Source organism: Terrapene carolina, unplaced genomic scaffold (assembly GCF_002925995.2).
Source record: "Terrapene carolina triunguis isolate 2854851 unplaced genomic scaffold, T_m_triunguis-2.0 Scaffold96, whole genome shotgun sequence".
Lineage (NCBI taxonomy): Eukaryota > Metazoa > Chordata > Testudines > Emydidae > Terrapene > Terrapene triunguis.
In genome coordinates, this window is record NW_020664447.1 from 62,559,438 (window position 1) to 62,581,666 (window position 22,229).

General features: G+C 45.2%; 1 protein-coding gene across 1 annotated transcript in view; it reads left to right on the forward strand.

Annotated features, from left to right (window-relative positions):
• Window positions 1-3,999: 3,999 nt before the first annotated feature.
• ADCK1 (aarF domain containing kinase 1) overlaps window positions 4,000-22,229 on the forward strand; it is a 120,952-nt gene continuing 102,722 nt past the window's right edge. The window contains exons 1-2 of the mRNA XM_029911522.1: window positions 4,000-4,125; window positions 12,109-12,192. Of these exons, the coding sequence (XP_029767382.1) occupies window positions 4,000-4,125; window positions 12,109-12,192 (210 nt within the window). The remainder of the gene's footprint in view (window positions 4,126-12,108; window positions 12,193-22,229) is intronic.

Here is a 22,229-nt window from a genome sequence, read left to right on the forward strand (position 1 = left end):
TCTGTTGGCTGATAATGCTTTGTATTGAAAAGGATGAACTGTTCCCTGCTATTTACAAAGACCCCAATATACAAAGGGATTTAGGCACCTAAACCCCAGATTTAGGTATTTAAATCCCAGTTTAGGCTCCACTGCAATCCACAAAACTCCTGCAAAATGCTGTAGGTGTTGTCACCTAAGTTTTCAGGGTGAAAGTTCCCTAGGCACCTAAGTTGCTGTCTCTGAGCATGTACACTGCTGCCTCTCTCTAGGCAGCCTGATGCCTATCTCCTGCCTAAGCCGCAGAATGATCCACAAATTGGGGGGAAGATAGACAGATGAATGCCTAACTCATGTGCGGGGCTTGATCTAGGAGGCATGCTTAAAGGTAGCCTATCAGATCTGGTCCCATGCAAAATCTGGCCCTTGGTGGAGGTCCTGGGCAAGATAATGGAGTGGCCACTGTGGAACTCGATTAATAAAGAATTAAAGGAGGATAGTGTAATGAATGCCAAGCAAGATGCATTTATGGAAAATAGATCCTGTTAAACTAACTTGATATCTTTTATTTTTGAGGGTGTTATAAATTTGGTTGATAACGGTAATAGTATATTACATCAACACTAAGACTTCCATAAGGTGTTTGATATGGTACCATGCAGCATTTTGATTAAAAAACTAGAAAAATGTAAAATTAGCATGACACACATTATATGGATTAAAAACTGGCTAGCTGATATGTCTCAAAATGTAATTGTAAATGGGGAACCATCATTGAGTGGGTGGTCCTGCAGAGATCTGTTCTTGGCCTTGTACTGTTTAACATTTTTACCTGGAAGAAAGCATAAGACCATCATTGATAAAGTTTGCAGATGACGCAAAAATTGAGGGAGTGATAAATAATGAAGAGGACAGGTGGTTGTCTTCTTTTGTATGGCTTGGGTAGGTAGCAACGACTACAAATTTATATCTAGATTTGATAGCCAGCACATTGCCCTGGTGAATGTCCTTCAGGCCCCCAGCGAAAGGACGAAGGGGACACTTAGATATGATGTGCTCCATTGTTTGTGCCTGGTGACCACAGTTGCATACAGGTGTTTGGTGAGGACAAGTCACTAATACAGAGTGATTTGGATCGCTTGGTAAGCTGAATGCAAACAAACAATATGCATTTTAATATAGCTAAACGTGTGTATATATATACACATCTAGGGACAAAGAATGTAGACCATACTTACAGGATGGGGGACTCTATCCTGAGAAGCAGTGACTGTGAAAAAGATTTGGGTGTGGTGGTGGATAATCAGCTGAACATGAGGTCCCAGTGCTATGCTGTGGCCAAAAGGGCTGATGCAATCCTTGGATGCATAAACAGGGGAAGCTTGAGTAGGAGTGGAGAGTTGTTTTACCTCTGTATGTGGTGCTGGCGTGGCTGCTGCTGGAATACTGTGTCCAGTTCTGGTGTCCACAATTGAAGAAGAATGTTGATAAATTGGAGATGGTTCAGAGATGAACCACCAGAATGATGAAAGGATTAGAAAACATGACTCAAGAACTCAGTCTGTTTAGTGGAACAAAGAGAAGGTTAAGGGGATAACTTGATTACAGTCTGTAAGTTCCTGCATGGGGAAGAAATATTTAATAATGAGCCGAGAAAGGTGTCACACGATCCAATGGCTGGAAGTTGAAGCTAGGGAAATTCAGTTTGGAGATAGGGCATAAATCTTTAACAGTGAGAGTAATTAACCAATGGAACAATTTACCAAGCACTCAGCTGGGATTTGATTTCCCCCCTCTGTCTGTCTCTCTCTTCCCCTGCCACCTCCTTTGGCTGTTCTGTGTGGAGCAAGGAAGGTGCCTAACTCATCCCTCAAGAAACCATTTAGGTGCCTAAGCCACCTGTCTCCAGGTTCATGGATCACATAGATAAGTACCTAACTGTGTGAGAGGGACAGGGCTTAGCACACACCGCCGTTGTCAGCATCTCCCATTGGCTAGTTCAGATGGCTCCCCGCCTAGCATGCTTGCTTTTATGAATTTAATTCTAAGGCATCTAACTCTCCCCATTCATTATATAGGAAGCCTACATACCTAACTTGGGCTTTGTGGATTGCAGGGTTGTTCTGTGACTTTTTTCTAGGTACCTGAAAGTTAGGCTCTGTGATGTTCAACATTGCAACTCCTAGATTGCAGGCCAAAGTTTCCAGGTTCCCGATTCATGCGGGGACCAAGCTAAACTGACTCTTCTGAAGGAGCTCCTCTGTGAAACAGGGATGCTGAAGTCTGGGATCCAGTATAAGAGTGATAGTCATAGGACTCCCCTTCTAGTGAAGTAGAGCCCCAAGGCCTGCCATTAGGAAGAGCGCACTCACAAGCGATTGTAACTAGGTGCAAGGATCTGTGATCTGTGACAGAAGTAAAAAAGAAATGTGGATAATTTTTTTCATTTAATTGCTGGGTATCTAAACCAGCAGCCTTAGGCTTTCTTAACTGGAGTGAAATTGATTAGAAACAGAAAATGAAACTGACCCTCCTAATTCCATTGCCAAAGATAAATGAAATATAAAAAGAAAAACTTCATCAATGGAATGAGGGGAAAAAGTAAAGTGGATTTGTAAACACTTTCCAGGTTTGAATAATCAAAAGTGTCATTTAATAAAGCAGGGAAGGACAATGTTAGAGGTAAGAGAGAATGTTAAAGAGTTTCTGACACATCATGAAATCCTTTGGGGAGGGGGGAAATTTAGTTAGAGCCTAGCATTAAAACAAAACTGCCCAACCCTGAAATGCCTCAATTAATAATAATAGCACTTATACAGTACATGTTCAAAGCACTTTACAAACATAAATAGTTAATACAGCCCTTTAAAGTAGGGAAACAGGTATATTATTGTTTCCCCCATTTTATAGGGAAACCGAGAGTGAGAAGTTAAGAGGTTTGCCCAAGATCATACGTTGAGCTAAAGGCAAAACCAGGACTAGGACTCTGGTATCATGACTACCAGTCTCATATTCTAACTATTGGACCATACTGCCTCAGACAGGATCATAAATGATGAGAAGGCAGGTATCTTCCTGGCTTGTCGCTTTGACCAGGTCACCCCCTTCTTTGCCTCCTTCCACTGGCTCCCCTTTTCCACGGCATCAAGCACAAACTACTTGTTTTGACTTTAAGGCACTTCATGGCATGTCTCTACCCTACCATCTATTGAGACATTGACCCCCACCCCTCCATGCAATCAATAATGACAGCCTTGCCTGTCCATTTGGAACATTTTCCAACAGGCACCTTTGTGCTTCCTCCCATGGGAGGAGCTCCCTGTAAAAATCTGTAACTATCCTCCTTTAAATCCCCTTTTAAAATCTACTAAAGCCTACAAAACTCATGATAATGGTTAGGCAGCTGGTGTGCTGTGACTACTGCTTATTACACTAATCATAACTGACTCACTTTTACCTTGTGCTCCTGCTGTTTGTTTTATGCTCCCGTTGTCTCTTGTTTTATACTTAGATTGTAAACCCTTTAGGGCTAGGGACGATCTTTTCGTTATGTGTATGTACAGTGTCTAGCACAGTGGAGCCCTGATCTTTGATTTGTGGCCTCTAGACACTAGACAACTATTGTAGTATAATAACGAACTTGGAACGGAGCTCCTTGTGCACCTGCCTACTGATCACTATGAAACTAAAGTACAGCATTAGTGTTGAGTCAGTGGCAGAGCGGGGATTAAAACTTGGAAGATTTGTTTCCCACCGCCCCTGCTCTAAGCACTAGACCACACTCTCCTCTCATAGCAAGAGATAGAAACCATGAGGCCTGTTCTAATAGAGTCCTCTGCTCTAACAGACCTTCACATGCTCACTTGACAGCTGATCAACCTGAAAAATGAGTTCTGGAAGGAAGCACTTGGATGACTTTGAATTTTTGGCCAAGGCTGGCCTGAATTGTTCCTCATGTACTCCCTTCTTCCACTCAAGTGGTGATGGTTCCTGTTTTGTATCTCTGCAGTGGTCGCCAGCATGGCCAGAAGGGCCTTGAAACTTGTCTCTCTGGCAGCAGCCAGCTCTGGTTTCTACCTGTACAGCAGCAAGTACCTGGATCCCAATGATTTTGGAGCTGTTCGGGTGGGCAGAGCCATTGTCACAGTAAGTTTCACCCTGGCAGGTTGTGTGAGGGTAGGGTGAGAGATTTACTGGCTGGGTTAGAAGGATCCTCAAGAGAGAACTGGAGTTCACAAGAGCTCAGTTCTGGCGCTGAGTTTACTGTATTGATATGTTTCAAATGCACAGTTGGCTCTGAGCTCCAGGAATTTGGGTTTTTCTCTGTTTTGTTATTTGTGTGGGGAAAAGAGGTTAAACACGTAGAAGGGCTAGAGGGTAATTTACAATGAAGAGGAAGAGAGACAGATTGTGACAATGAGTGAAAGTATAGCTTATTGGGGAATCTATCTGGACAGCCCTGTGGGGCCTACACCCACTTTGCTATGTCTCTTTACCCCACATCCCCTTCACCCACTTCTTATCCAGAACTCAGTCCTGGGCATCACCCCACGGCTTTTTCCAGTCATTTTGCTTTGAAGCTGCTCACCGCATCCTTGATGGTGGCTCCTTTTCTCCTACAGCAACCGCTCATTGAAAGGACCATGTTGTTGAATGAATACTGTGTTGGGACCCTGCCTGTAAACTTTGTCTTGGGGTCTTTAGTGGGAGGAATTTGGGGAGGGGAAGGTGTCTGAATGTGTTTTGGGGGGGATTATTGTCAGGGAACGGGTAAAGTGGGAGAGGTGAGACAGGAGACCCACGTGGGGGCAGCACACACACTGTTTCTAAAATAAATGCCGAAGAGCCCCACTAGTCCTGGATGAGTGTTACCTTCATTTCACCACAGATGTTGATCACAGCATTCAAAAACATGAGCATGGCAGCTGACAGCTAGACAGGTTGTAACCCTCTCCATGAGAGCCTTCTCTGGAGAATCCATTGGCAGCCAGATTTACAAGGTAGAGCAGAAACTGTGTAGGAGATCAGTCTGTCCTGCACCTCTGTTGTGCCATACGTTTGTCGCTTCAGGCCAGGAGCTCCATCACTTACAAGCCCCTGGTGCTAAGCAGCTGTCAGCCTTCATCTTCTGCACTTTTTAAATGCTTCATTAGTGAGAATTACAAGGAGCGCCGTCTGTAGCTGATCTCAGAATCCATTACCCTTTACACACGCAGGCTGGAAAGGTGCGTAGGCCAGAGCAGAAGGTGATGTGAAGAATGTCTGGGACCTGAGAGGGTGTTTGTTTTGAAAGTGTATGGCAGAAACATAAACTGCCACCATCTTATTAAAAATAATGCAAAGTATAGTACTTGGCACTTTATCATTTCAGTGTCCCAGACTAAGGAGTCAGTAGAGGAGGCTTTGGAACAAACTGATCAATTAAACAGTAATAAGTCACCAGGGCCAGATGGTATTCACCCAAGAGTTCTGAAGGAACTCAGATATGAAATTGCAGAACTACTAAAGGTGGTATGTAACCTATCACTTAAATCAGGTTCTGTACCAGATGACTGGAGGATAGCTAATGTGACGCTGATTTTTAAAAAAGGCTCCAGAGGTGATCTGGCAATTACAGGCTGGTAAGCCTAACTTCAGTACCAGACAAATTGGTTGAAATTCTGTTCTTTACTATAGTTAGCAGACATATATGTGACGGGTTGGATCACAGAAACCCCCTCGGGAGCTGCCACCTGACGTACCAAGACTACCCCTTTTCCTGTTTTCCCTGCCAGCTCAGGACTCCAGCACCCTGTCTTGCTGAGCCAGACACTCCCGTCTGCTCCAACACAGACCCAGGGTCTGAATAACTTGCCCCAAAGCTGCAAGTTTACCTGAAAACAGCTCACAGAAGTGTGCTTGTCCTTAGCACTCAGATGCCCAACTCCCAATGGGGTCTAAACCCAAATAAATCCATTTTACCCTGTATAAAGCTTATACAGAGTAAAGTGATTTTATTAAATACAGAAAGTAGGATTTAAGTGGTTCCAAGTAGTAACAGACAGAACAAAGTAAGTCACCAAGCAAAATAACATAAAATGTGCAAATCTATGTCTAATCAAACTGAATACAGATAATCTTACCCTCAGAGATGCTTCAGTAAGTTTTTTTTTCTCAGACTGGACACCTTCCAGGCCTGGGCACAATTCTTTCCCCTGGTACAGCTCTTGTTCCAGCTCAGGTGGTAGCTAGGGGATTCTTCATGATGGCTCCTCTTCCCCTCTGTTCTCTTCAACCCCTTTATATATCTTTTGCATAAGGCGGGAACCCTTTGTCCCTCCCCCACTGGAAAAGCACCAGGTTAAAGATGGATTCCAGTTCAGGTGACATGATCACATGTCACTGCAAGACTTCATTACCCACTTGCCAGCACACCCATATACAGGAAGACTCACAGGTAGACACAGCCATCTGCAGACAATGGGAGTCATCAAGATTTCAACCCACCATTAATGGCCCACACTTTGCATAATTACAATAGGCCCTCAGAGTTATATTTCATATTTCTAGTTTCAGATACAAGAGTGGTACATTTATACAAATAGGATGATCACACTCAGTAGATTATAAGCTTTTTAATGATACCTTACAAGAGACCTTTTGCATGAAGCGTATTCCAGTTACATTATATTAACTTATTATCATATTTTTATAAAACTATTCCAGTTACATTATATTCACTTCTTATTATGTTTTTATAAAACCATATAGACAGCACAACGTCACAATATAGATGAACATGATTTGTTAGGGAAGAGTCAACATGGCTTTTATAAAGGAAAACAATATGTGGACAAGGGTAATCCTGTGGATACGGTGTACTTGGAGTTTAGAAAGCCTTTGACAAGGTCCATCACCAGAGCTCTTAAGCAAAGTAAGCAGTCATAGGATAAGAGGGAAGGTCCTCTCATGGATCAGTAACTGGTTAAAAGATAGGAAACAAAGGGTAGGAATAAATGTCAGTTTTCAGAATGTAGAGAGGTAAATGTGGTGTCCCCCAGGGATATGTACTGGCACCAGTGCTGTTCAACTTATTCATAAATTACCTGGAAAAAGGGGAAAAAAGGGAGGTTGCAAAATTTGCAGATGATACAAAATTACTCAGGATAGTTAAGTCCAAAGCAGACTGTGAAGAGTTACAAAGGGATCTCACAAAATTGGATGACTGGGCAGGAAAATGGCAGATGAAATTCAGTGTTGATACATGCAGAGTAACGTGCATTGGAAAACATAATCCCAACTACACATACAAAATGATGGGGTCTAAATTAGCTGTTACCATTCAAGAAAGTGATCTTGGATTCATTCTCTGAAAACATCTGCTCAGTGTGCAGTGGCAGTCAAAAAAACTAACAGGATGTTAGGAACCATTAGGAAAAGGATAGATAACAAGATAGAAAATATCATAATGCCACTATATAAATCTATGGTACGCCCACACCTTGAATACTGCGTGCAGTTCTGGCCACCGCATCTCAAAAAAGGTATCTTAGAAATGGAAAAGGTACAGAGAAGGGCAACAAAAATGATTAAGGGTACGGAACAGCTTCTTTGTAAAGAGAGATCTAAAAGACTGGGACTTTTCAGCTTGGAAAAGAGACGGCTAAGGGGGGATATGACAGAGGTCTAAAAAATCATGAATGGTGTGGAGAAAGTGAATAAGGAAATGTTGTTACTCCTTCACATAACACAAGAACTAGGGGGCACTCAATGAAATTAATAGGCAGCAGATTTAAAACAAACAAAAGGAAGTTCTTCACACAACGCACAGTCAAATTGTAGAACTTGTTGCCAGGGGATGTTGTGAAGGTCAAAAGTATAACTGGGTTAAAAAGAGAATTAGATAAGTTAATGAAGGCTAGGTCTATCAATGGCTATTAGCTAAGATGTTCTGGGATGCAACCCCATGTGCTGGGTGTCTGTAGCCTCTGATTGCAGGAAGCTGGGAGTGGATCTCTCAGGGATTGCCTGTTTTGTTCATTCCCTTCAGAGCACCTGTCATTGGCCACTGTGGGAAGACAGGATACTGGGTTAGACTGACTATTGGTCTGACCCAATATGGCCGTTCTTATGTTCACTGTACAAACACCACTGACCAGCCGTACACCCCAGGGGAAACTGAGGTATAGAGAGGTGAAGTGACTTGCCCATGGCTACAGAGGGTGTCCGTGGCAGAGCTGTTAGAACTCAGCAGTCCATTGCTCTCAGGCTCAATCCACTACTAGACTATGTTGCCTCCACATATTACAGTGTTTTACAGCAGCAGCCGCAAACAATATCCCACAGAAAAATCTGCTGGTGGTCTCTAGCCCTTGTAAGTACTGGAGTACTCTTTTTTTAAAATATGGGGAATACTTTTTAAAATGGTTTATTTCTTCTAACATACACAAGGCCCCATATGGTCAGGTTGCTCCAGTGTGAGCTTCTGCCATGCTGCTGCACTAATGACCTCTGCCTTCCCAGCCCTAGCGACCTGCTCTTTATCAGGGTCAGAAGATGTTAACTTCTTCGTTTTCAAGTGTTTCTCCCCAACCATGAGGGATGGAGACTTCTTTAAAATGAGGGCTTAGATTCTATTGCAAACATGTGCCTCTGGGAGTGGGGGACCTCAACGTGGACCTATAATGCCTATCCCTTAATCCAGCCTGGGCAGACCCCTACTTAGCAGGTCAGTAGGCTCCCATAATTGTTTGCGATTTGGGGGGGAGGGGGACTTCAGTCATGGTAGTTGAACTTCAAAATGTTCAAAAGTTATATTCAGAGAAGTACCCAAAAGTCTGGATGCTTAACTCAACCTCTTGGGCCAAAGCCAGGCTGCAGCTAGGGGCACTGTCTCCAGGGACATATGCAGGCCAAATTCAGCAGCAACAGCTGTAAACATGAAAAAAAGACGTGGAGAGGGAAGACAACAAATCTGACCTGCCACTATATTCTCAAACCTCTGGCGAGTTTGAGTTTTGCTAGAAGGTTTGCATCAGTTCTTAATTTATCCATGTGTATTCATCTGTCCTTGTTAAACTTCCTTGCTTATGTGGTTTGGGGGAAAGCTCTTGCCTGAGCTCAGGTTTGGGGAACAGGTTTTGCTCATGCTTGGTCAGTCTTTGAGGGCCCAGCAGAGAGAAAACACAGAGAGGCAGGGACACTGAGTGGGGACCTCCTCCCAGGAGGTGGGGAGGTCAGGTGATAACTTGAGGGGAGTGGGAAGCCAGCAGCTGGATGACTCAAAGTGGAAGCTCCATCTTCTGAGAATTTTAAAACTAGACTCGACAAAAGGCTGGTGCACTATGGGCATCAATCCTGCATTGCCATCAAAAGGGACTGGATGATCTCATAGGTCTTCTTATATCTATGAAGATCAGTTCCTCCGGAGCACGGAGTGCAAAGAACTAGTCTTTGATGAAAGTGGGGTGCTCTTTGGGGCCTGGATAGCAGCAAGTCAAAGAAAACCTCTGCATTCTGGATAGCATTAGAAATCAGACGTAGCTGCTTTGTTTGCCCTCTGCCTCTTTCAGGGTCTAACACTGGCTCTGCCTTTTCAGAAAGCATCAAGTTAACATCCTATGTCTTAGCTGAAGTGCATCTCAGACACTTTTGGGGATTTAGCAATGTCAGAGTTGCCTATCAGAATCATCGTAATACTAATTTGTTGTTCAAGATTATGATGTAATTAGTAACTGCTTAATTAAATTTCCTCTTCCTCAGTAATGCAGGGCAATCTGTTAGCTGGTTCTTTTCAAGTTGGAAGTGATAATTACCATCATGGACAAGAGATAACATACGAACCAACCCAAACCTTCACCCAAAGCTGATTCAAAGGTCCCCCTGTTCCAAAGCTATTTTTTGATGTTGGAAAATGCTTGGTAAAGTCTTTCTCCAAATACTTCTTCATGTACCTCTGCAGCTCCTGGCTTCAGCAGGGACAGGAAGGGCTGAAAAATCATAAGAAAAGGCTTCTCCTAACAGGTTTCTAACTTCAAAACTGGGAAATATCAGAAACCTCTGTCCAAAAAGGAAAGAGCAAAACCCTTGTTTGTATCTGATTCCCAACCTCACCCCAGAGCACAGAGCTTTGGACAGAGGTTTGTCTGAATCTTCCACAGTTTGCCCATTGCTCATTTCTAGTGACTCGCTTTCTAACGCAGAAATGCCATTGTCTCCTTTGTCTCCAGAGAGTTGGGCTTGTGGACATGTTAGCGGTACTTTGTGTAAAGGGGCCCATCAAGTTTTACACTGGTGCTGGGCATTCATCCCACCACAGAATGAAATGCCCCGTAAGTTTTGAGATGTTTGGAAATCTGATTCCAGATCTGTTTTTTGCAAATGGCTCCTGTCATTACAAAGGGTGGTGGTGGGGATTGAAATCCAGATGGGAATTCTTATCACAAATGCTACAATTAGACTCATAGACTTTAAGACCAGAAGGGAACGTGGTGATCATCTAGTCTGATCTGCACATCGCAGGCCACAGACCCTCATGCACCCACTCCTGTAATAAACACACAACCTCTGGCTGAGTTATTGAAATCCTCAAATCATGAGTAAAAGACTTCCAGTTACAGAGAATCTGCTATTAACTGGTTCATAACAGCAAGTGACCCATGCTCAATGCTGTTAAAACTTCATGAAATTGCTCTGAATATTTCCATCTCCATTCCTGCCCTTCCTGGCTGTGGAGAGAGAGAGAGAAACTTTAGGCCTAGGATAAAATTTTCAAATGCATCTAAGTCCCATTTCCAAACGTGAACTAGGATCTTCAGAGCCTAACTCCCCATTGGTTTTAATGAAACTTACACTCCTCAGTGCCTAAGTCTCTCTTGGACTTAGGCCCATCAGTCACTTAGGCACTTGAAAAGGGTTACCTTGTCTACATTACAACTTTTAACCTAGTGTATAACCAGTTGCCTGGTCAACTCCAAACATGGTTTGTGTCCACTCACTCACATTGTTAACAGGGTTAATAACTAGGGTAGCTGAGAGTGTTTCACCCTTGCCAGTAGCTTGGCTACATGGTTGTCTTCCTTAACCAGGTCAGAACATTGTTCTTTTGCATGTAGTTGGATCACTTATTATATCTTTGTAACCAGGTTGTCTGGTTCTCTCTGTGCACTGGACATCCCAGAAAGCATTCCCCCTTGCGCTGCTCTGCATGCATATCTTTTGGCCACTCTCTCTCCCCAGCTGAGGCCAGGAGGAAGGGCTAGCTGCCCAGGTTTTCCCAGCACTCACTGATATGAATACAGATGGGCAGTGTAGTAGGTGTGAGTACAATGGTAGAAAAGCTGCTACGTGGATACAAACTGAATTGTGTGATTTGTAACTGGTGAAGGTGACTAATGCTAATCGGTTACCAAACCACAGGAGTAGTTGTGATGTGGATGGGTGTTAGTCTGACCTCTCCTGTACCATCCCTTGAGTAATAGCTTAGACATCACAATTTGACACCATGGCAGCTGTTCTGACATTGCCAATCCTGGATTTGCCTGCAGGGATTGGGTAGGAGGGAAAGGGAAAGACTCCCGTTCACATGGAAGCCTCAGGCAGTTTCTAGTTAGTTTCACATTCTGCTTGTCATATATGGTGGGCCTGGCTTGCGGATAAGGCACATGATTGGGTATCAAGGCTTCTTTCAGTTCTGTTCCCGGCTCTGCAATTGACTCGCTGTGTGACACTGGCCAAGTCACTTCCCTACTCTGTCCTTTTGATTTTCCCCATCTGGACAATGGACATTATCCTGACCTATCTCCCAGGGGGGTTGGGATATTTAATTAATTCATTAATACCTGTAAAGTGCTTTGATGGCCTGGAATAGAAGGTGCTCTAGAAATACAGAGTATTACTTATTTTTAATAGCTCCATGTTACTGAGTTTCCTGCCCTGCAGGGAAGTTTTCCATAAGTGTAAACCACTGATTTTCATTGACATGAATATTTTTATTTGTATTACTTTTTGTTCCTTGTGACCCTTTTATTTTAAACTAAACTTAAATTTAGGGCCTAAAGCTAAATCGAAAGAGTCCCTTTAATAAAAGCTTTGTTGGCTTGATCAGAGATTATTGCAGAGTCTTCATACTGTTTCTGGCTTGGTTTTCAGACAGCTGTTATCACCTATGACTACCTCACTTCTCTCCGGAGTGTCCCGTATGGATCACAGGAGTATGCCTACCTCAAATCACAGGTAACGTGACCATAGCACAGGGCTCTGTCCCCCAGAGGCTTGGCAAGCAAAGAGAGCTCTACCAAAGGCAATGCACTCCACCGAGCTACTTCCTTAGTCAGTCAGCCACTGGGATGAAAGCAGGTTCGATTCCCACTTCAGGCTCCTTGCTGCTTAGACTGAAGTGGAGCACCACTGATGTAGTGCACTGAGCTGCTGTGGGAGTGGGAAGGCAGGTGGCCTTGTGTTGCTTAGCAACAGCAAGACAGTCTTGTCTCTGTCCTGCTTGGCCAGTTAGTTGGTGGGGGCTGTAACACAAGGTTTGAGTGAATTGAAATGGGGCAGATATGGTGGACGAGTGGTGAATCCTCTGGGATCAGTCAGGGCTGCAGAGCATCCCTGAAGAAATAGAGAAGTAATTGGGCAATCTAAGGGACTCTTCGCTGCCAGGCTTTCTGTCACTGTGTTCTGATGTAACTAATTAATATGAATAAAAATAGCATCTGTAGTGACAGGAACGAAGATTATAAATTACAACATCTCTGCCAAGGCCTTTCAAACTTGCCCTGCAGATCTCTTGTTTTTCAGTTCTGGGCTCTCCCCACCTGCACTGTCAGTGCCCTTCAATCCTGATCCACAGATCCTTGTGTTTCAGTCCTGTCCCTGCCCTGCAGCCCCTCTGCTGTACTGGGGCCTCTTCAGAGTAGAGAATATGGATTGTGCTGATCTATGCCAAATTAGGCAGTAATTTTGCAATAGGACTACCAAGTCTGTTTAATTTTTCATCTAACACATCTAGGAGTTAGACTCCGGTGTCCTGAGGTGAAGAACTAGTGGATTGGGCCACCCATCCCCCTACTGCCACCACCAGTGCACCACACAGCCCTTTTTAGTATTTAGTAACATATACTTGGCTTTAACTAATGCAAAGTGCTTAGAAGTGTCTTGCAGAGCAGCCTGCCTAGGGTTGCTCTCACCTTCCCCTTCGACTAAAGAAATAGCGTTGTAGCTCTTCTAATCACAGGTGGGTGTCACTGATGCACTTGAAGAAACTGGTGGTAGATGCCAAAGTGACAAACTTGGGAGTTTGGAGCTTTCTCTCTCCGTCTGCCCGTGTCTCTGCCATCTCCATAACTCTCCGGTAGCCCTGAGGACTATGGCTTTCACTCTTGGATGCTGGGTCCAATCCAGCACTGGTTGGTAGTGAGTGAAAATCACGACCTTCTGGCAGCTGTCCATTAGTCTATGTGAATAGAAGTGGTGGGTTCTCAGTCCAGTTCCTAGTGGACAGGTGTGCACAGCACACGATCTGCCATCATAATCAACTGCCCCCGGCATTGGCAACTTTAGAGTAGTGGCCAAAGACTGAGTGGGAGACTGAACTCCCCTAGAGTTGATCAGGCCTGTGAGCAGTGTGGTGGGAGGAAGCTTGCTCTGCCGCTGCCTAAGTTGTAGCTGTTGGCTCAGAAGCCTCCAGATTCCAGGCTTGTCAATCTGGCACCTTCCCCAGCATTAGAAGTGTTTTAAAAAGACTGTACCTTTGAAACCTGAGTCTGCAGAAGGGCTGAGTTGTAGCTGCTCTGAGAGAAGCTGAGGTGGTGGAGTTGCCGGTGCTGCAGACTGCTTGTAGTTTGACAGCTGTTCCCAGCAGCCCTTGCAAAACTCCGACCTTTTGCCGTGTGTCTCCATGGCCTCATTAACCTCTGTCATGCTGCTTCTGATGGTTTGCCGATTTGTGCTCTGGGCATCAGAAAAGGGCCCTGTTCATTGGAGCTGTGCTGTGCTCTCCCCACTTGGCAGCGAAGACTAGCTGAGTCAGCACTTGTGCCTTGGCAGAGCGAGTCAGTGCGATGCAAGAGGGCTTAGCACCATGGCCTGCATTTTCTTCAAGTCTTAGGCTGCTGAGAGGGGAAAGCCAGGGATATGGAGGCTGTGAAGCAAATTCAGGCATAGCATGAACAGGTGAAACTCCTTCAGTGAGCGTAGTATCCTGGCTTGTCTTGCTGTTGGGGGAGTATTATGGAGAGGAGCGTTTTAGCTGAAAATAACTAGGAATGTGACCTTCTAGCAACACTCTTGGGATGGCTGAGCTAGCAAAGTGTCAGATATGCAGAAGACAATGACCCTGCAGTAGGACTGGGGAATGGCATACAGAGCCCTTTGTTTTTAGGGCACTGGTCCCAGTCCAGCCCCAGGTGGGTAGTAACTGAAAGCCTTTACTACCTGAAAGCTATTCAGTGGTCTCTGTGGACTGTGTTTGTTGGGTCTCTGTCTGGTGCCTCATGGATAAGTCATCAGAAAATCCACCATCAGACCTGGCACTAATTGGCCCCTTGTTGGCCATCAGCAGTGGCCAAGAGAGACTGCATTGCCCTCTCAGCCTGAAGGTGAGTCCCTCCAGGTCAGGGGCATGGTGCACTGGCAGGTGGCAGTATGTGTTTGAGGGACACCAGCCCCGGGGGTTGTCCATGTTACACCTGTTCTGTGGATAAACAGAGGTCTTCAGGGCTCTCAATCTGGCACCGACATCTCCTATCTTGTCAGCCTCCCCACCCCATCTTTTACTCCAGCAGTGATGCCAGCCTCAACCCCCTGTTTCTGTGCTGCTCCCATGACTATTTTTGTGTTTCATCATCCAGGCCTGGACTGATCTAAACGGCCATTACCGCCTTCTGCCTCCCATCCCTCATCAAGGCCCACATCAGCTAACAAAGCTACAAGAAACTAGCCAACTGACAACGGCCCAATAGAGAGTGACTTGGGGATAGCTGGCATTTATTTTAAAATATTGTGTATATATTCTGACTGGCTGTTTCCTCCCATGTCTTCTGCCCTTTGTATGCTGCTCACTCGCTTAGCCTGCCAACTCCATGGGGCAGGGACTGTGTCTGCTTGCGAGTGTAGACAGTATGCAGCACATTGTGGGTGCTACTGGAATACAAAGAACACGATGCTCGCTCTGTAATAATAATTTCTATTAAGCAGCTAAACAGGAGACCCTGAATAACCCACTGTTTCAGTCGAGAGATAGGAAACCTCAGTGGCAGCACCAGTTCCTGAGCCTGTTGGGGCCAAACAGGGACATAGTCATTAGGAAACAATTAAATACAAAGCAGATTAAGAAAGAAACAGGTTCCCTGAGGACTCATAGCTAGGTTCTCACTTAGCTCCAAGGAAACCTCTTCAATCTCACTCTCTTTTTCTGTCCCTCATGGGCCACTTTTGATGCTAATGTTCTCAGCCAGGCAGTTCTCAGCACCTCTTTATGATCAGCAAATTGGGGGAGTATTTACTACTTCCTGTGAGACAACAGTGTGAGCTGGGATGTAGCCACGTCTCTCTGAGATCTGTAAACCTCAGCTTGATGCTCTCACTTCTCTTTGCCTCTCCCTTGCTCCAGCCAGGAGGTGTGGGGAGCTACTTCTCTGCTAGTACTCCATGCCCTTTCCCAGCAACCAAGTGAGATAAGAGCCCTGTCCTTGCCACTCCTTCTGCTGACACTTATAGCTGTCAGTATCAGGAGTGAAACTGGCATGAGCCATGTAAGTTTCACACCTGCCAGAGCAACCTTTCCAATCAATACTGGTGGCTTGGCAAGCAGGGTAACCCTAATCTTCAGTCTGCAGGGAGGAATCTCCTGGCACTTTCTTCAGTTGCTGCTAATGCCAGTAAGTGCTGATCCAGTCATGTTGCAGTCATCTGTGGCCATGTTTAGCTCTGGAGACACTGGATACTTAGTAGGATGTATATGTATGTCCAGTGTCAGGAGCACCCCAGGAGATCAGTACTTTCACAGGTTTATGATATGGTCCTGATCATTCCTGCTAGTTTGCTTAACTTGTTGTTGGTGGGACACATGCTAAGGTGGGCATTGCCTCTTGCTCATGCCCTCATGTGTAATTCAGATCACAGGAGAGATGAGGGATGTCAGCTCAGCCACCTTTGTCAGGTTGGAGATTTCTTACCTGATGTCTTCCTTCCTTCTCTGAATTGTGACATTTCTTCAGGTTCCCTCTCCTTCTGGGAAAACACATCCTCTCCTTCTGGGAAAACACAGCCTCTCCATAATGTTCCTGTCTCTCTAATCTCTCTTTTACCTAGCCTGGGGCATTTCGAACGTGCTCATCACAATAGCATCTGGGTGCCACTGTTAACACTTCATAAATGGATGTTGTTGTCTTTCTGAAGGTGTCACAAAGCACAAAGTTTGTTTCATAGCTGGCATCAAAGCGTGGTGGTGGTAGCAATTAGGTGTGTGCCATCTTGCCCATTGGTACAGAAATGCTGCATGCTCGATGTGACACCCTGGCACCTCCTTATTCACCACTGTCATGTAATTAGGATATGTTTTGTACCAAGTGTGCCTTGGGAGGTATCATTCTAAAAGTCTTGATCTGCTAGACATTAATATCTCATTGGTGTGTATGTACTATTGTTGTATGTGAAGTTATGAAGTTTGGCTATGTATGTGTTACTGAAACATGTTGTGAGGTTGAAAACACCCACAAGCAGCCTTTCAGGTACAACAGTAAAAAGGCCAAACAATGTTAATGGCTTATTGAGGAAATGCACACAAGCACAAGGATTACCCCAGGAACTTTGTACAGTAGAAATCTCTCACTGCACAATGGGAACTGTTTGACCCAGGTCACAGCAAAAGAGCTTTCCAGCAAGTGGGAAGAAGATATAAAAGGGGGAAATGACATCTTGATGGTACCTCACTCTCCCTACAACAACACACCTGGAAACACCTGAGGAAAAAAGACTGAACTGGGGAGGTGATGGTCCCAAGCTAAAGGGATTTCTAGCCTATGTATGAAAACCTGGGAAACCCCAGCTGCAAAGCAAAGGCAGCTTGTGCCTTAAGAATCTGCTAGCCTGCTTATCACTCAGGGTGAGAATTTGCTAATTCATATCTTACCTATCTCGTATGTTAAGATCAGTTTGCGTTTTTTGTTTATTTTCTAGGTAATCTGCTTTGATCTGTTTGCTATCACTTATAATCACTTAAGTTTATTAACTAAAAAAAAGATAGATTTTATTTTATGTTTAAATCCAAACCAGCGCACGTTTGACTAAGGTGTCTGAGGAAAATCTCAGCTTCGTTACCACAAGTGTGCATGTCCTCTTCACATGGAGGGAGAGGCAGACTGAGTATTAAACCCATATACTGGCCAGATTTGACCAGGGCAGGATGGTACTGCTCTGGGGTCCTATGTTGTGAGGCTAGTGGTTAGAGCGCCCGCATGTAACCGCAGCTGGGTGTGTCTCTACCTGTGTGAATGCTGGTGAAAGTGCAAGCTTGGAGGGCTTTGCAGCTTGTCACAGCAGCACAGTGTGAAAGGGAGCCCAGGCTGGTGGGTCAGAGGGCTTAGTGGTACCCCAGTTCCAGGTGGCACCCCAGCGAGAACCCATCGCAGTCAACAGGCTTAAATAGGACAAAAATCCCATCATGCATCAGTTTAGTGTAAAATGCGGGTGCTGAGGACATGGATGTCATCATATGTTAATAGGGAGGTAGTGGAAGTTGAGGAGGGAAGGAATCTGCACTAAGGAAGTCTCCGGACATATTTAGAATCTGTCCATGAATTAACTTTGTTGGCTTCAGAATTGCTTTGTCAGGGAAAAATCATTCGGGAAGGTTAATTACCTTTGAGAGCAGAATTGGGATGATCTCCTCAGTCAAGCTGCTGGTTATTGGACCTGGGCAATTAGTTGGAAGCTTCCACCTTCTGCTGCCACTATATGAAATACAGAGCTCTTGCTCTTTGGAGGCTATTTCTGGAAGCTGTAGTGTTTGTCTCTTGAATGAGGGGGGCATTTATAAAGAGGACATTGGCATTTGGTGTAGTGGCCAGATTTCCGGAGCCTCCTGTCTCTGGAAGGAAGAGGGAAGTGTGTGTAAAGATGGCTTAAGACTTGCAGATGATTCAGGCTGGAGAAGGAGCCCATGTCTATGATAATTTCTCGTGATTCTATATATAACAGTTTGAAGTTTAAAGACTGAAGCTTTGCCTGCACCTGCTAAGGGACGTTCCAAGGAGCTCTCCATGGTGCTACTCCAGACAAGCTCTGTTAGGGAATACATGATGCACCATCTCCTCGCAGCTTCATGAGCATAAGATCCTCCCACAGATATCCCCTGCCGGTGTGTCTCCTCTCTGAGCTGAAGGTACCCTCTCTATGGTGTGAGGTGAGCTGAGTCTCTGTGGCCCATGTCAGCTGATGAGAAGGGAGTTGGTGTGGCCATGTGAGAACATTACAAAAAAAACCCCTGTTTGTGGTGAACTGATCTGCGAACCTCAAATTAATTTCCCATGAGACCAAACTGCCTTTAGATGGTGAACTGGCTTGTAACCAGTGACAGAGAGGGCAAAAAGCATCATGTCCCATCCCTAACATCCTAAGCCAGCCAGTTGCCATATTTCGTGCTCCCCATTATGTCTCTTCTTCATCATCAGTGAGTGCTGTCGCATGGCCAGCTCCTATGTAGAATGGCCAGCTGGTGGTTTGGGGACTCTGTGTGGGTGTGAGTGCTACAGTCTAGTGAACCACCTGTCAACGTGGGAAACATTAGAACTTTACACTGAAAATGTAACAGATAAAATAAATCCTATAATAAGATACTCCTCCCCTACTTTCAGTCTCATCAATGAACTTGCCCATTATGTGATTGTTACTTTGGTCTTGAACTCTGAAGCGCTAGAGATATCAAGCCAATCAGGTTGTGGGCTTAGCTGAACATTGTTACGCACTTTAAGGTGTTTTGTTCAGAGAAAAGGTCTGTTCCATTGTCACTTCCTGGGAGGAGAGGAGGAAGGTGAGAGGCAGTAAATGATGCCTCATTTAGTCTCAACTTGACTTCCTGGTCCTGCACCTTCATGTCTGAAATGGTCACTGGACATCTATTCCAGCAGTAGGAACCTAGCAGCAGGTTGTGAACATGTCACTCACACACTGGATCATTCCGCCAGCTGAAACTGTCTGATTTGTTGATTATCTGCAGGCTCCTTTGTGATTGTGTGTCTCTCTCTTTCCCCTATACCCTCATGGTAACAAAAAGGCTGTGTCTCACATGCGTTCTTGCTTCTTGCCTCCAGGTGGGGCTGTTCCTTCACTGTTCGATTACAGACTGTTGGTAGCTTTGTTTCCTTACAGCTTCTTAAAGGTAAAAAATAGCCAGAGGAAATTTGAGGAACATCTAGCCAAATGTAGGAATGGAAGCACTAAGACATTCTTAAAGCACAAGCTGCAGAATGCCTGTAGGTGAGTCCATGAACCTTTTGTAACTCCTGCATGTAAAGGGAGCAATCAGAGTGAAGAAAGAGGTGTTTATTATTATTGTTGTTTTTGTATTTTGACAGCACCTAGAGACCCCATCTGAAATAAGGATCCCATTGTACTAGGTGATGTACACACATTGAGAGATGGTTCCTGCCCTGAAAAAGACCACAGTTGAGATTTGTTTCTTTACCTTGGTTTTTACCCCAGAGGAGGAGAGGTGCAAATACATATTCTGGTTTATTCAAGGAGTGACTGTCAAAGATAGGGGCATCAAAAACAAGACAGATGATGGAACTACCTGAGAAATTAAATTGCAGTCAGTGACTAAGGGCCTGTTCCGCTGACATCTGTGGGCTTTGGGTCAGGCCCCAGGAACAGATGGCATCTGTCTGAAGGAACTGAGGACCCAAATGGCTGAACTCCTGGCAGCTTGTGTGGCTTATTTGAAAGCAGCTATTAAAACAAAAGACCCAGAGGGTGGCCAGTGGTATATCCATCTATTGGTGTATTCGGCCTTTGCAGCTACCTGCTGGGGCCTCCACTGTCCTTTGACATCCTTCTCCATGAAGCAGCAAGCTCTGAGGAAAAGAGCAGCAAACATTGGTCCTCCAAGCATACCTAGAGTGGACTTTCCAGAGCAGCCATTTTGGAAACCAGAGCCCTGGTCCTCCAAGGGCTAGAGGCGTTAGCAACAGTCAATCATGGCCCTGCTGGCTCAGGTAAAAAGATCTGCCTGGCTTTAGCAGGTCAGTTCCTGCCTGGGAGCAGAGGAGTGAAAATGGGTGGTGCTCTCAGGCCAAAGGAGCCTGGCAGGTAGCCAGAGTTTATGGCTAGCTGATCTTATACTGAGATTGAAAAGGGAGAAGGGCCTGAGGATGTTGGTCTGTGGAGGGGCTGGAGACAAAAGGGCCCATCAGGAAGAGGCCCAGTGAGTTAGCAGCAAAGGATTGAGGTGAGCAGCATGTGGCTGCTGTTTATAGGGTCCCTGGGTTGGAACCCGGAGTAGTGAGTGGGTCTGGGTTCCCCCACCACCACAGGAAAAGTGGCATAAACTGGAAAAGGGAGCTGGCCTTATTTGGGAGCCCAAACAAAGGGCCGAATTTAAAGGGCCCAGAGCTGAGCTGAAGACCCTACCAAGGGCAAAGGGACTGTTTGTTTATTGGACTCTTTAGAACCCTGGAAGGGGTTCACTTTGACCTCTGTGACTTGGCCTGAGGGCCAAGCCACTGAAGACCCACCAAAGTCAGCTGGCAACCTGCAGGAGCACTAGGGGGGAGAAAAGGACTGTGGTACTGCATGCCGTTGCTCAGAGACGCTCAGGAGGTGAGGGCCCATTTACACCATCTTAAAACTAGAAACCAAAGTTGGCTTGAGAATTGTAAACCCAAGAGTTTTACTTCAGGCTGGGAACAATAGCTAAGAGAATCATAAAGATTGCTGGGGCAAATCAGTGCTGGTAAGGGTAAGTCATGCTTCTCAAGCCTGTTTTCTTTTTTTTATCTTGAGTTCATAAAAATGTACCTGTCCTGAACTCAGTGTATGCTCCAAATGCTACCAATGCCAGCTTGCAATAATAACTCCCCACTAAAATCTACAGACCCCACTTCCAACACCCCTCCACCCAAAGAAAAGCTTGAGAAGACAGATAGGCCTTGGAACATACCCTGATGGTCAGCAAAGTTGAGATTTGTCAGAGTGATAGGGGAAACAACTTACAGATTCAAGGGTCCTGAATTGAGAGCACCCACCTGCTCCTGACATTGAAACCTAGAGACTGTTGCCTTGAATGTTCCAGCTGACCTGAAGCACAAAGAGAAAGGTGGGTCTCTTAGCTGTGCAGGACCCAAACCTTAAAAGACTCCATCAGCTACATCCAGCACCTTGAGTTGCAAAGCAAAAGTCAGTCTCCTTGTCAGCTGAGGATGAAGGAGAACCCTGCTGGTCACTGCTGTTCTCTGGATGTCCTGAAGCGGCAGAGGATGAAAAAAATCTGCTGTGATTGTGTGACTTATTAACAAGGGTGGGTGAGCCTTCTCAGACATCCCTTCTGCCTACCCACAGCATCTCCTCCAGAGGTGAGCATCTTTGAAAGAGTTAAAGGGGAACCAACGGCCCTCATTCCTTTAGATTTTCCAAAGGCTTTTGATAAATGTGCCACTGCTCAATATATTTAATAACCATCTGGAAAAGGAGGCAAAGTGGCAAAATGATTTACCTTAGTCAGGACTAGGGAGGCCTGTGAAGACTTAAAGACAATGAGGGAATTGATCAACCTGATGCCAGGTTAAAATCACTGTAGATAAGAGACAGGTTGTGCACATTGGAAAGGTCCAGTTAAGCTGTTTGTGCACACATTGGGCTCCCAGGAAAAAGCACTGACTACCCAAATGCCACTAAGAAGGTGGGAGTGGCCAGAAAAACAGGGAGGAGTGGTACATTATGCCGGATGTCAGAGGCTTTTGATAATGATTATCATCAAATTCACATAGTCTATTGAGGGCCGTGGCGCCAGCCAGAGTGACTATGGTTGATGGTGACGTGGCAGGCACCATGTAGTGAAGTTTCCAGATCTGGCTCAATCTTGCAAATCCAAGAATCTCTAGGACAGCCCTCGATTGGTGCCAGGTAAGGCCAGAGTATGTACCCCTTTGCGTGTCCATGGAGAGTTTGAGAGCATGGTGTGCTGAGGTGTTTTTGTCCATCCTGGGGACGAGGCTTACAAACATTCAGTGCTACCTTTGAATATAATGTGTGATTGAAGGAAGGCCAGACCT